This window comes from Schistocerca americana, chromosome 2 (assembly GCF_021461395.2).
Source record: "Schistocerca americana isolate TAMUIC-IGC-003095 chromosome 2, iqSchAmer2.1, whole genome shotgun sequence".
NCBI classification, from domain to species: domain Eukaryota; kingdom Metazoa; phylum Arthropoda; class Insecta; order Orthoptera; family Acrididae; genus Schistocerca; species Schistocerca americana.
Window position 1 is genome coordinate 1,015,757,124 of NC_060120.1, and position 13,926 is coordinate 1,015,771,049.

General features: G+C 41.7%; 1 protein-coding gene across 3 annotated transcripts in view; it reads left to right on the top strand.

Moving 5' to 3' along the window:
* LOC124596368 (V-type proton ATPase subunit H) overlaps positions 1-13,926 on the top strand; it is a 162,759-nt gene that overhangs the window by 93,851 nt on the left and 54,982 nt on the right. For all 3 annotated transcript variants that reach the window (XM_047135476.1, XM_047135478.1, XM_047135477.1), the window contains exon 3: positions 668-749. In XM_047135476.1, the coding sequence (XP_046991432.1) occupies positions 668-749 (82 nt within the window). The remainder of the gene's footprint in view (positions 1-667; positions 750-13,926) is intronic.

The following is a 13,926-nucleotide window of genomic DNA, read 5'->3' on the forward strand; positions in this document are numbered from 1 at the left end:
TTGCTTTGTTTTTAGTCTACCACTTATTAACTTGAAAATGTGTTTTGCATTACTTTGTGCATCATACTTACCATACTATGAAACGGTTAGTTGTTACTCACCATGTAGTGGAGATGTTGACTTGCAGATAGGCACAATAAAAAGACTGTCAGAAAGTGAGCTTTTGGCCAACAAGACCTTTATCGGAAATAGACAAAAAAAAACACACATACGCGCGCGCGCAAATGCAACTCGGACACACGTGACCACGGTCTCTGGCTGCTGAGATCAGACTGCGAACAGCACTGCATGATGAGAGAAGTAACTTGGTTGTGTGGGTACTTGCCATACTGTCAATATTCATATTTTCAAGCTTTCTTTAATGGTGTATTCAGATTAAACCAAACTATTATCCAGAAAGCATTGATAGCACTGTACCAGTTTTACTTTCTGTCCCTGTTATTTCCATCAATCATGTTCTACTATCTTCCCCCAGATCCTTTTTGATTTACTATGAATTGTTTTTGACAATCTTCAAATGTGATAACAGTGAGTGTAAATGACAGTAAGCGGTATATGCGCTGCCCTAAGTTGGCAGTGCATCACCCAGAAGCTAATATTAAGTGTGTTATTAACTAGTTGTTGAATAATACAATCTGTCAGCATATTTATGTTACTTTAATTACAGATATGCTTGCTGCCACAAGTGTACTCCAGCAACAGGCTACAGAAATTAGAAATCAGCGTGTGAATTGGCAGTCATACCTACAGTGAGTTCAAGTAACATAAAATATTGTCAATGCTAGTAATTTAATGGGTATCATGATGATGATGCATTTTTTTAGGATAACTAAGAATTCACAGTTAATATTATTGATATTAGTGAGAATGCCTGTTTCCTACTCTAAAGTACAAATTAATAAATATTCATAATGAAGTTTATTTTGAAAGGCATTGGATGGAAAACTTGAGTTGATCTGGCAAAAATGTAGAAACGTGTACGGATTTTCAAATTTGTTATTCATTTTGAACTATATACACTGTGTTCATTGGTAGTAACTGGCACTCATCTCAGATGGTTATAATTAAAGTGCTGCTATTCACTGTTCGTATTATGATATGACACCCACGCTGTCATATGACAAGCCATATTGTGAGTGAACGGTTTGGTTATCGAGAAGAGAGAGCATGTGCTGTTAGTGAAACTGTTTTATATGAATGGCAGCAATTACAGTGCTGCATTAAGATAGTGTCGCTAACTGAAAGGTCTGACAGGAGAAGCTCAAACTCATTAAATGGCTTGAAGATAATGAAATCCGAAAATATGGTGTGGCACCAGGAAGAGGCGGGCGACCAATCCCAGAGCAAGTTATTGACAAGGTTGCTGTTGCTGTGACTGACTATGTAATATGTGCCCTGGGTGCTCATGCAGTGTCGCAAGAATCGTCCGTCCCATGGTCAACATTATGGGAAGTTTCCCAGTTACATGCTACCAGTACAAGATGCAGACACTGTAGTAACTGAAACTTCAAGGTCTACAGCAATGCCCTGAATTTGCTCTTGAGTTTTTGGGATGGATCAGTGTTGATGACTTGTGACTGGACAATATTGTGTGGTGTGATAGGCACATTTTACACTACAAGGTGCAATGAATACATGGAAATGTTGAATTTGGGGTATTGTTAAACTGTATGTTATGCACGAAGTACCAGTGCACTCAATGTATGTGACTGTGTATGTGGATTCTCAAGTATCTTTATTCTCTGTCTGTTGTTCTTTGAAGAGAATACACCCAGATGGCCTGTCAGGTGTACAGAGGCATCTGCTTGTTCCTGAGACCACATCATACAGCATGTAATTCGTGCTTTGGAAGAGTGCAACTGTGTGGATACCACTGTTTCCATGCGCGTTAGGGCAACATCTCATGTCGCTCGCACAGTGAAAGATATGCTTAATACCACTTTATGTGAATGTGTTATCTCCAAAGGTTTTCCATATGCATGGCCTGCAAGATCACCCGATATTAATCCATGTGACTTTTGGCTCTGGATATATCTAAAACAATGCACTTACCAGGGATACATTAGATCTCTACTAATTCTGAAGGCCAGTATATAGGAATATGTTGCTCAGTTTCCACTGGAACTGCTGTGAACAACTGTAGATCATTGTTTTACAGATGCAGCAACTTGTCGAGGTCTCCTGTGCTCATATTGAACAAATTGTGTGTGCGGTGGTTAATAATAAAATCAACATTATACATTTCTCACTTGTTTGAGGGACCGATGACCTAGCAGTCTGCCCCCCCCCCCCCCCTCCCCCCCCCTTTTCCGTTTTAAACCAACCAATCACTTGGACATTTCCTGTCCATGTCACATTCCTTATCCATTTCCATTACACATGGAAACATTTCTATATGTATTCCTTGGGTTCACTGTTCAATATTTGCAAGTTGTGCCCAAAACTGGAATTAAATAATTTCCAGTGTAAATTGGTTCTGCGTTAATGCATTGAAATATACAGAATGAGTCACTAACTATTGCCACTGAAAATAACTCCGAAAGTATGATACGAGTTGAAAAGTTTGTGGGGCAAAAGTTGCGTGGGGCAACGGGGGCCATAATATGACATTGGTTTTTTGTTGCTAGGTGGGGTCGCTTCAGAGATATGAAGGTCAACTTTGTTTTTTTAAAATGGGATGCTATAGTTCGGTACTTATTTTCTGATAGTGGCTATCAAGACAAATCCAATGATGTGTAACAGTAGGGTCTTTGAAGATCACAAAGGTGGATGAACGTCCGTTTACAGAAGGTGTTTGAAGTGACAACCATTGGTATCAATGCAGTGCTGCAATCTTCTTATCATGGATTGAGTGGTATTCCTTATCACATCGGCACTTATCGAAGCACTTGGTCTGACAATTCCCTCTCGCATATCTTCAGGTGTAGTTGGAACATCTTTATAAACAATGTCTTTTTACGAAGCCCCACAAGAAAAAATCCAGAGGCGTCAATTCTGGTGAACGAACTGTCCACGACACCTCTCCTCAACGTCCAACCCAATGATTTGGGAATTGTCGGACACCCATCGTGTTGATACCACATTCTGTTCCTTGTTTGTAAAGGAATTTCTTCCAATAACAGACCTAATAGTTCTTGCAGGGTGGTGGTGTACTTTCTGCCATTAAGATTTCCTTCGATGAAATGGGGCCCTATAATTCTGTCTCCCAGAATCCCACACCATACATTCACCAACCACGGTTTTTAGTGTGCAACTTGCTGCAGTCAACATGGATTTTCAGTTACCCAATAATGCATGTTATGCAAATCATGAATGTAGTCTCGTAAGTAAATAAAATCAAATTAAGAAATGTGTCATCCCACTGAATCTGAAGTTGAGCCCATCGGCAGAATTCAATGCGACGCGTACAATCCATACCAGTTAATTCTTGGAGGAGGCTGATATGGTGAGAACGATATTTATGGCAATGCAGAGCATGAACAACATTACTCTGGCTCATGCCAGATTCCCTTGCGACTTGACGCGAACTAACACAAGGATCTCGAACCACAGTGGCAAGAGTACCAATTTCCGTTTCCTCGTTAGTAAGTTTCCTTTGCCGGATATGTTTCCGATGCGTTAAAGGTCCAGTTGTTCTCAATTTGTCATACATGTATTTAAATGTAAGACGTGTAGGGTGGAGTACGTTGAGGATATCTTTCAGCATATAAGTCTCTAGCTCTCACTGAATTTCGTTAGGATTCTCTGTAAATGAGAAGCATATCAACTTGTTCTTCGCAGGAATACATCATTCACATTCACTTGATTCAATGATACTAATCTTAGCATACCTATTATTGTTGTATTGCAAAACCGTCGAGTGGTGTTTACATGTCAGTGGCATTTTAGATGGATACTCTGTATTTGGTAAATATATACGATATACGAGAAAGAATTGTCAGAGCATGTGCTTCGATAAGTGCCGAAGTGATAAAGAGTACCACTCAATCCATGATAAGGATATTGCAGCACTGCATTGATACCAATGGTCATCACTTTGAACACCTTCTGCAAATGAATGTTCATGCCGCCTGTTCGGCCTTTGTTGACCTTCAGAGACCTTACTGTTACAAATCATTGGTTACGTCTCGATAGCCGCTATCAGAAAATAAATACCAAACTACAGCATCCCATTTAAAAAACAAAATTGACCTTCGTATCTCTGACACGACCTCACCTAGCAACAAAAAACCAACGTCATATTATGGCCCCTGTTGTCCCATGCAATGTTTGTCCCACAAACTTTTCAACTACTAACATACTTTTGGAGCTATTCTTGGTGTTAATAGTTAGTGACTCCCCCTGTATACCAAGTTTTGCTGCCATATGGTGATCATAATCCACAATGTTGCTGCACCTGTTGTCCCATGCAATGTTTGTCCCACAAACTTTTCAACTGCTGACATACTTTTGGAGCTATTCTTGGTGGTAATAGTTAGTGACTCCCCCTGTATACCAAGTTTTGCTACCATATGGTGATCATAGTCCACAATGTAGCTGCATTTTTAATTATTACCAGCTGATATTTATTTGTCTTTCTGGAATATCCCTCAAAAAGTCTGTCGCTCATTGCAGAATAAAATTCATCTGCCTCTATACTCTGTGAAGTACTGTTAAGTGCAAGGCACAGGGTATTTCCCTTTGTTCCAGTTGTTAGGACTTCTGCCAGTCCCTTTCAAGCATGGAGCACAGAAGGCTTGGTTACTTTAATGCCTCAATGAGTGCTGCACCTAAATCTTGTCTTCATGATCCCTGTGGGAGCAAAATGTAGAATGCTGTAGTATATTCCTAGACTCTTCTTTAGAGCTGCTTGTTGAAACTTTGTAAATAGCCTTTTTGCCTCTGCCCTCAAATGTATGCTAGTTCCGTTTAGTCAGAATATCTGACACTCTCTCTTCTGAGTCAGGTGAATTTGTCACTCTTCATGCTTCCCTTCTTTCTATATGTTTGATCTCCCCAGTTCATCATATTTGATGTGTGTGACACAACTGTTTTGTATGCAGTCTCCTTTGTAAGCAGACTACTTATTCCCTGTATCCTACCAATGAACCAAAGCCTGACACCTGATTTTTTTTCCTACTGAGCCCTTGCGATTGTTCTTTTTCATGCCCTTACAATTTGCTACACCCTGATATTTGTGTGAGTTGAATGATTTTAGATGTAGCTCATTGATATTGTAATTGTAGGCTATGATAATTATCAGTTTATGTGGCGCATAATTTTACATTCCTGCACAGGTAAAGCAAGTTTGTAATCTTTCCACAATACTGAAACCTTATGAAGAGCTGCCTGGTCATCTATGCAGCCGTTTTTTGAGACAGTGCTTCATTTTAGATAACAGAATAGTCTGCAAAAAGTCTACAGTTACTATTCATATTAATAGTGTGTGTCAGGTGATTAGTGTCTCTCTATCAAAGATAACATGCTGTGTCCTCCATGCCAAGAAAGCTGCAACCTAGTCACAAATAATTATTATTATTTATTTATATCTAAAAACAAAGATGATGTGACTTACCAAATGAAAGTGCTGGCAGGTCGACAGACACACAAACAAACACAAACATACACACAAAATTCAAGCTTTCACAATAAACTGTTGCCTCATCAGAAAAGAGGGAAGGAGAGGGAAAGACGAAAGGATGTGGGTTTTAAGGGAGAGGGTAAGGAGTCATTCCAATCCCGGGATCGGAAAGACTTACCTTAGGGGGAAAAAAGGACGGGTATACACTCGCGCGCGCGCACACACACACACACACACACACACACACACACACACACATATATATATATATACAGACACAAGCAGACATATTTCAAGGCAAAGAGTTTGGGCAGAGATGTTAGTCGAGGCCTCTGCACTTCCACCTCGACTGACATCTCTGCCCAAACTCTTTGTCTTTAAATATGTCTGCTTGTGTCTGTATATGTGTGGATGGATATGTGTGTGTGTGCGAGTGTATACCCATCCTTTTTTCCCCCTAAGGTAAGTCTTTCCGCTCCCGGGATTGGAATGACTCCTTACCCTCTCCCTTTAAACCCACATCCTTTCGTCTTTCCCTCTCCTTCCCTCTTTCCTGATGAGGCAACAGTTTGTTGTGAAAGCTTGAATTTTGTGTGTATGTTTGTGTTTGTTTGTGTGTCTGTCGACCTGCCAGCACTTTCATTTGGTAAGTCACATCATCTTTGTGTTTAGATATATTTTTCCTACGTGGAATGTTTCCCTCTATTGTAATCATATCATCTTATTATTTATTTATTTTGAAAACCCACATTTTTGTATTAACTGATTCTTCCGTCAGTTCTTGCTAGAACAACATTATAATAAACAACAAATGACAAGCACACTCTTGCTATTGTGTAGGCTATAGAGTGGTGTGGCAACTGTTGTCATAGGAAAGCAGAAGAGGAGGAGAAACGATTAGGGAAAAAATTGACACAGTGAACAGATTTATGTAACTTGTATTTCTCCAAGCGTATGAAGACTCATTACAAATAATACTGCAAGAAATAAGTCCAGCTATTACAGTAGTAACAAGGATGAGTCCAGTGGTGTCAGAGCTGTGACTAGATGGAATCTGCATAGCATCACATAGCGAAGAAGCTCAAGGTGCGAGTGGATTGTGTGGCTGCCACCGACCGTCCTGTTTGTGGTAGCAGATGATGCTTGTGGTACAGAGCTGCAGGAGGTGTGGCTAAGCGGGCACACACTATTTGTCCACCAGATCCTGCACAACCCCTATCGGTATCTGATGGAAACTTGCACCCCTGTTGTCAACTTTATGATGCCTGTGGGGTGGTATCCTTACATGATACCACATCCCTCCAAACCACCTCACTCTTGTTGTGTAGCTTAAATGAGTGTACGACAATGGGGGGACGGCTGGATGCAGGTGCAATGAGAAGACAAAAGCTGAAGATGAGGCTAGTGCCAAACTCCCGCAGGGGCCCAAGGTGGCATGTGGGACAGCTGCTGGGAAGAGGTGCCCTTCCCCAGACGACAGTGGCTATTGAAACAGCAAAAACCTTGAAAGGGTGTAGACTACCATTGGCCCCAGGCCCATCACTGATGGCATGCAGGTTACAGAAGCCAGATGCAGTGGGGGCTTCTGCATCCAGGCAGTCCGAAAGCACAAAGCCTGTGGCTGGATCACACAATTCACAAGCACAAATTTGATTCTGGTGGCATCTCAGCAATCCTCTTGGTCCCTGCAGTAAAAAGAGAGAATGTCCAAGAAGCTGCACTGTGGTGCCTTGCTTCCAGCACCTCCACTGTCATACAATCTGTAAAAGACCGAATCGTTAGTGTGATACCTTGCCTGTCCGGTCAAAGTGGGTCCTGCTTGCTGGGGTGGGTGCAGCAACTGAAGCAAGATGCAGTGGTGCTGTCAATGTAACAACTCCTCCAGTGATGGTCAATTGCATATCTGGAGGCAATAGGAAGACAAGAATAGCAACAAGAGATTGATCCTGCATGTGGTATGCACAAAGTTTGACCATCTTCAGCTTCTCTATTGGATTTCAGGTGGAACAGTCCACTCCTGATGTGCTTGATGCTAGAGGCAGTGCAAAACTGTCCAAAGTCGTTGGCAGCAAATTGAGGTCTCTTGTTAGTTGCAATCACTTCAGGCAATCCCTCAAAGCAAAAGATCCACAACAGTGCCTGGACAGTGGAACAAACCATAACGGAGTGCATGGGAACCATGAAGGAAAATTTTTTGAAAGCTTCAACTATAATGAGCCAGTGTGTGTTCAAGAAGGGACCTGTGAATTCCTAGTGCAAACGTTGCCAAGGTGCTTGAGGTTTGCCGGCCGAAGTGGCCGTGCGGTTAAAGGCGCTACAGTCTGGAACCGCAAGACCGCTACGGTCGCAGGTTCGAATCCTGCCTCGGGCATGGGTGTTTGTGATGTCCTTAGGTTAGTTAGGTTTAACTAGTTCTAAGTTCTAGGGGACTAATGACCTCAGCAGTTGAGTCCCATAGTGCTCAGAGCCATTTGAACCATTTTGCTTGAGGTTTGGGCCCTTCAAAGAACTGCTAAGGTGGGGTTGACTGATGTTCGGCACAGGCTGGGCACTGAGAAGTCAACTGTTCAGTCTGCATATCCAGACCATGCCAAATGTAATGACATCACCTCAACTGGTTGGTGTGAATGACGCTCCAGCAACCTTGCTGTAGCAAACGAAGCACATCAGGCGGAGAGCATGGGGAATGACAACACCTGACTGGCCATTATCAATGCAAAGCAAAATGACACCTTGGTGAACTGCAAGGGCACGCCGATGTGCAAAATATTGGCAAACCGCAGAGCTACAGATTTGTTTAGCTGAACATGGCCAGTCGGTGCGGATGTACTGCAACAGAATCTGCAAATTGGTCTTGGCTGCTGTAGCCTGGGAAATTTTCTGTTGATTAAGCAGAAAGTTATTCCAAACGCCTGTGTCTAGTGCATCAGTGTAGTAACAACAAGCAGCGGACGCATAGAATGCTGAATCTGGGCCAGCAGGGAGATGAGAAAGAGTATCTGTGTGGCATGCGTAGAAGTAGGCAGATACAGAATCTCGCAGTGGTAATTTGACAGAAGAAGAGCCTACCATTGCTGCTTCTGCACTGCGAGTTGGGACTTACTGGGAAGGGCTAAATGAAGATTGTGGAGGTTTATGACCAGTCAGCAAGTAAAATATTTTACCAAAAAGGTACTGGTGAAACTTAGTGACACCATAGACACATTGAGCTTTGTTCAACACCTTTGAAACTTCAGTCAGCCTGTCAACAGCACCAAATTTGTAGGACAAAATAGCACCAATGCCATAGCAGGAAGCATCCACAGCCAAGGCTCCAGGTTTGACTGGATCAAAATGAATAAGGCATCAATTACTAAGTGAAGCATCTTTCAACCTCTAGAAAGCAGACTAACACTCTTGAAACCAAACAAAAGGAACATTTTTCCTGCACAACCGATGCTACGGAGCAGTTATTTGCATGATGCTTGGAATAAGCCGGATGTAATACATGAGCTTTCCCAACACAGACTGCAATTCCCACACATTGCTTAGGGCTGGTAGGTCACAGATAACAAGCTAATACGATTACAAAGGGTGAACATTCTGGCTTCTTTTGATATGTTCCAAGTACTCAAGTTTAGTCTGAAAAAACGCATTTGTCTTGTTACATTTGAGACCATTTGCAGACAACACTTGTAATGGAGTTTGGAGATTGCTGATGTGTTCATCAGGAGTGCGACCTGAGACACAATCTCATCTAAATAATTACAGCAAAAAGAACTTCTGCAGTCAACTGCTCCAGAAAGCACTGAAATATTGTGGGTGAAGAAGCATTGCCAAATGGCAATCTCAAACACTGGAAGAGACTCAGATGAGTGTTAAGGACAAAGACTCATTGTGACTGCTCATCCAGAGGGATTTGCAAATAGGCATCGCACAAATAAATTTTGGCAAAGTGATGACCAGCACCCAATTTAACCGTTAGTTCTTCCAGGTGCAGTAAGAGAGAAATGCAATGACTATTTGAGGATTCACAGTTTTCTTAAAATCGGTGCTCAACTAGAGTCTGCTGGCATGGTTTCTTTAGAATTACATGAGGGGCACCCACTGACAGGCAGTAATGGTTGCCACGACCCCATTGTCTTGGAAAACAGTAAGTTCCTGAGACACCTGTTCTTGAAGAGCTTGAGGGACGGGACGAGCTCTAACAGGATGTGGCTGTGCATTGTCCTTCATTGGGACATGGACAACAAAATTAGTAGCTTTACCTAAACCCTCAGAAAACAAATCCTGAAATTCTGCATGTAATTTAGGAACACTGTGCCAAGGATCAAAGGAAGAAACAGAAAGTATATTGTCCTGAATGCTTAACCTAGGCAAATGAAAAGTTTCTAGAGCAAAAATTTCAGCACTGTCTCTGGAGGAAAGCACTGTGAATGTCACTGTCTCTGTGAAATTTTGGAAAGTTGCATGAAGGCCACAAGTGCCTAAGACCAGAATGTCTTGGCCGTTATATGCCATCAGCATATGGTGCAATGCGCAAAACTTAGGTTTGCCAAGCAGTTCAGAAGTGCTATGGTTGAGTAAAGTCTCTGAAGCTTCAGTGTCAAGTTGTAAATGCATTGATTGTCCGGCAAGGGTAAGAGACACAAAAGTTCGTTCTTTTCACATAGCACATCAGAAGAGTTGGGAGCCTTTCCAAAACAAGTATTGCACTGGTGTTTTGCACTAATGGCACTGTGGGGCTTGGAAAAACTACACACTATTTGTGACATATTTATATGAAGGAGTAGCAGAAGTGTCTTACACTTCTGTAATCACGTAGACTGTGTACATGCCCATGTTTACCACCAAAAAGGGGAGGGGGGGGGGGGGGGCAAGTTGCTTCATGCGAGGGGTGAGATCAGCGATCATGTGCCGTAGTACAGCAAGAGTAGTACTTTCCACCTTGTATCAGACATGACGTGTTTACGTGTCACTGTGGCTGGTGCTGGATGGGTCGCTGTTTGCAAGATGGATGTGAGGCCTGTTTGTTGGAGCTGTGTACAGAATGAGCAGCCTGCACTTTCACAGAAATCTTGATAGTTGAGAATCTACAGAATCCTTTGCAAGAAAGAATCTGGGTATTTAAGAATCTGTTCCTGAATTCAAGAGCCAGCTGCGTTGTGTGTGATGGCGTTACAAATCATTGCATCGCTGTAATATATGCCACAGTTGCATTTGAATCTACTGTCAGTAGTTTGTTTCTTGAACAATGACGGTTTGCTCATTTCAAGACACTGATGGGGACCTGCATTGTTGCTGGTTCCAAGCGACAGTTGCAGTAAGCACATACATGTGCTGTGTGCTTGAAGAAAGCATGTGTACTGCAAATTGTCTCTCTCACATCCTTGTTCAGAATTTGTTACTTACTACCACCATCAGCCATGACAGGTCACAACAAATGGAATATAAATTCAATAAATAACTTACTACAATCACTTTTAATGCTCACATTGGCTGCGTTGTTCACAGCAGAGAGTTGAAAACACTACTGAATGCACATTGGCTCTTGGAGAATGCATGACTTAGATGTGCAGGACAAGCCTAAAGTCGACTGCCATCATTTGTGATACCAACTATAGTAAGGCCTTGCATTTCAGTCGCCCACTAACAATATATCTGTTCTTGTTGCTTGCAAAGCATAAAGAATTTGTAAAGGGCAGCTGCACTTGTACCCTGTTCTCATAATACTTCATATGCGCCTGCTGTAGGTCCTCGTATTGTACTAATTCTGGGCGCAAAGTGGGAAAAAGTTTCGCTCACAAGCAGTAAATAGTCAATCCCGCTGTGGCCAAGAAATAAAAATGTTTGTCATGATGCTGTGTGGTGTGTGCATTGAATAGTGGGAGGTACTCTGTCCGTCTTCCCTCATCTTGTCAAACTCGTGAAAAGGCGGCACACATGCAGGCAGTGGTGCTGCCATTGTGCCCAGCGCCTTGTGTGAAGTCATCTGCACCATCATGAAGCGAGTAATCGAATCAAGCAGTTGTGCTATCTGTTGATTCTGAAACGGAATAAACTGATTTAGGTCAACTGCAGGCAGTGCAGCAGGCAATAGTGGCTTAGTAGCAGCCATATTAACTAGGCAGTCACAAAGTAACAAGACAAGTAAGCACAGATAAAGAAAAAATGGTGCAAAAGCAGCAATCATGGAATCTAAAACATACAGAACACTAACAAGGCAAACACTGGAGACATAAGACAAACAACTGAAAAAAAAAGATGACAGAACAGGAAGAAGTAAATTAGACTTGATGACAGCCGCATGTAAGTACTAGTACTCATCACCATGTATGTTGTGTGTGATTTCATACATAACAATAAGGAGAGGTGGGCTACATAGCATTGTGGCAATTGTCATAGGAAAGCTGGACAGGAGCAGAAATGATTAGTGGACAAGTTAACACAGTAACCAGAAAGTTTACTTAACTTGTATTCCTCCAGTCTTATGAAGACTCATTACCAATAAAGCACCAAAAAATAAGGCCAATTATTACAATAGCAACAAAGATGAGGCTTTCTGTACTAAAGCACAATCAATGTTGTCAGAGCCGTGACTAGGCGGCGTCTGCATAGTGTCGTGTAGCGAAGAGGCTCCAAGTGCGTGTGGGCTGTGTGGCTGCTGCTGGCAGTCCTATATCATGGCGGCAGAGGGTGCTTGTGCTATGGAGCCGCTGCAGGTGTGTCTCAATTGGCATGCAGCCCCGGTGCCTGACAGCAGTTTGCAATTTTGTTGCCAACTTTATGACACCCTTGGGGTGGCATCATCAATATGTGATACCACACTGCTGTATTAATTTATTGCGTTAACTGGTTTTGGCCTTTCAAAAAAAGATCCAATTACTAGCCAGCAGTGGGGTGTATGAATTACTTGTTCTGATTGTGATAGCTTTTATATTGGTCAATCAGGCAGACACATATTTACTAGGCTGTCAGAACATGAATGCAGCTGGAAATTACAGAATTCTGACTGCACATTTGCTAAGCATGTACTGAGCGAGGGCCACAACTACCAGCCAAAGATCCATGTTCTTCACTTAGCAAACAAGGCCAAAAACTCAATCCGCTGGAAGCTCTGGAAATCAGCAAACATCTAGCCCACAGTGCTGTTCTAATCTGAAATGATCAAACACAACTCAATACGTACCCTCTTCTTACCATTACTTCCCATGCACACGCCGAGTGGGGTGGCGCAGTGGTTAGCACACTGGACTTGCATTCAGGAGGCCGACGGTTCAATCCCGCGTCCTGCCATCCTGATTTAGGTTTTCCGTGATTTCTCTAAATCGCTCCAGGTAAATGCCAGGATGGTTCCTTTGAAAGGACGTGGCCGACTTCCTTCCCCATCCTTCCCTAAACTGATGAGACCGATGACTTCGCTGTCTGGTCTCCTCCTCCACAACAACCCAACCCCAACTTCCCACACAGTTTGTCCCTTCATATTCCTCCATTTTCCTGTCTTTATTGATTTAATATATTGAGACTGCCTATGTACTTCATATATTCTGTAGTTACAATTGTTACTTCTTTCTTTTAATGGTTTCTGCATCATTTCGCATGTTTAATACCTCTTGACTCTGTCTCACCAAGTACTAGTTTTATTTCATTTGATTTTTTTATTTAATGTAAACTGTTACATGGGCACTGTTGTTGAGTATAGTAGTAATTTATTTTCATTTGCTCCCTTTATATTTATCTACTGTTTAACTTTTTACCTTTTAAAATAAATTACACTGCACTGTCAAAGATGTCATTTATTTTGTGTTTGTGGCTCAATCTAGATGTGTAACATTTTTTTTTTCCAATGTTGTTTACTACTTTGGCGTCAATAGTCAGATAAAGTCCAGAGATGGCATTGTAAGCCAGAAACGGGTTGATGCAATAAATTAATCCTGTAGAAGATAAGCAATATAGTGCTTTTCATTTATCATACTTTTTTACTTTTGTTATAAGCATTGCTGTGATATTGAGTCCAATGCTTTTCTTGGAACTTTTCTGTGTATATGGGGTGAAACTGTCTAAGTCTAAATACTAGTCAGGTCTATATTACATGGATTGTTTATCAGTATTTCAAGTGGAGAATGTTGTTTGGTTTTTAAAAATTTAATAGTTTTATTAGGGTTAACGTAACAACATGGATGCTTATCAAGAATTGTATTTTCTGTGAGTGAGCTTGGTAAATTATGTAGCCCTTATTCAGTTAAGTATTAGTGAAGGAGACAGCATCTGGTCACAAATCCTTTATTTCACAGCCTTAATAGGTTTGAGAAATAATGTTTGATTTCAGATGTGGCTATATTTACACTTCTTACATGGTGAATGTTTTTGGTGACAGCTATCTAATG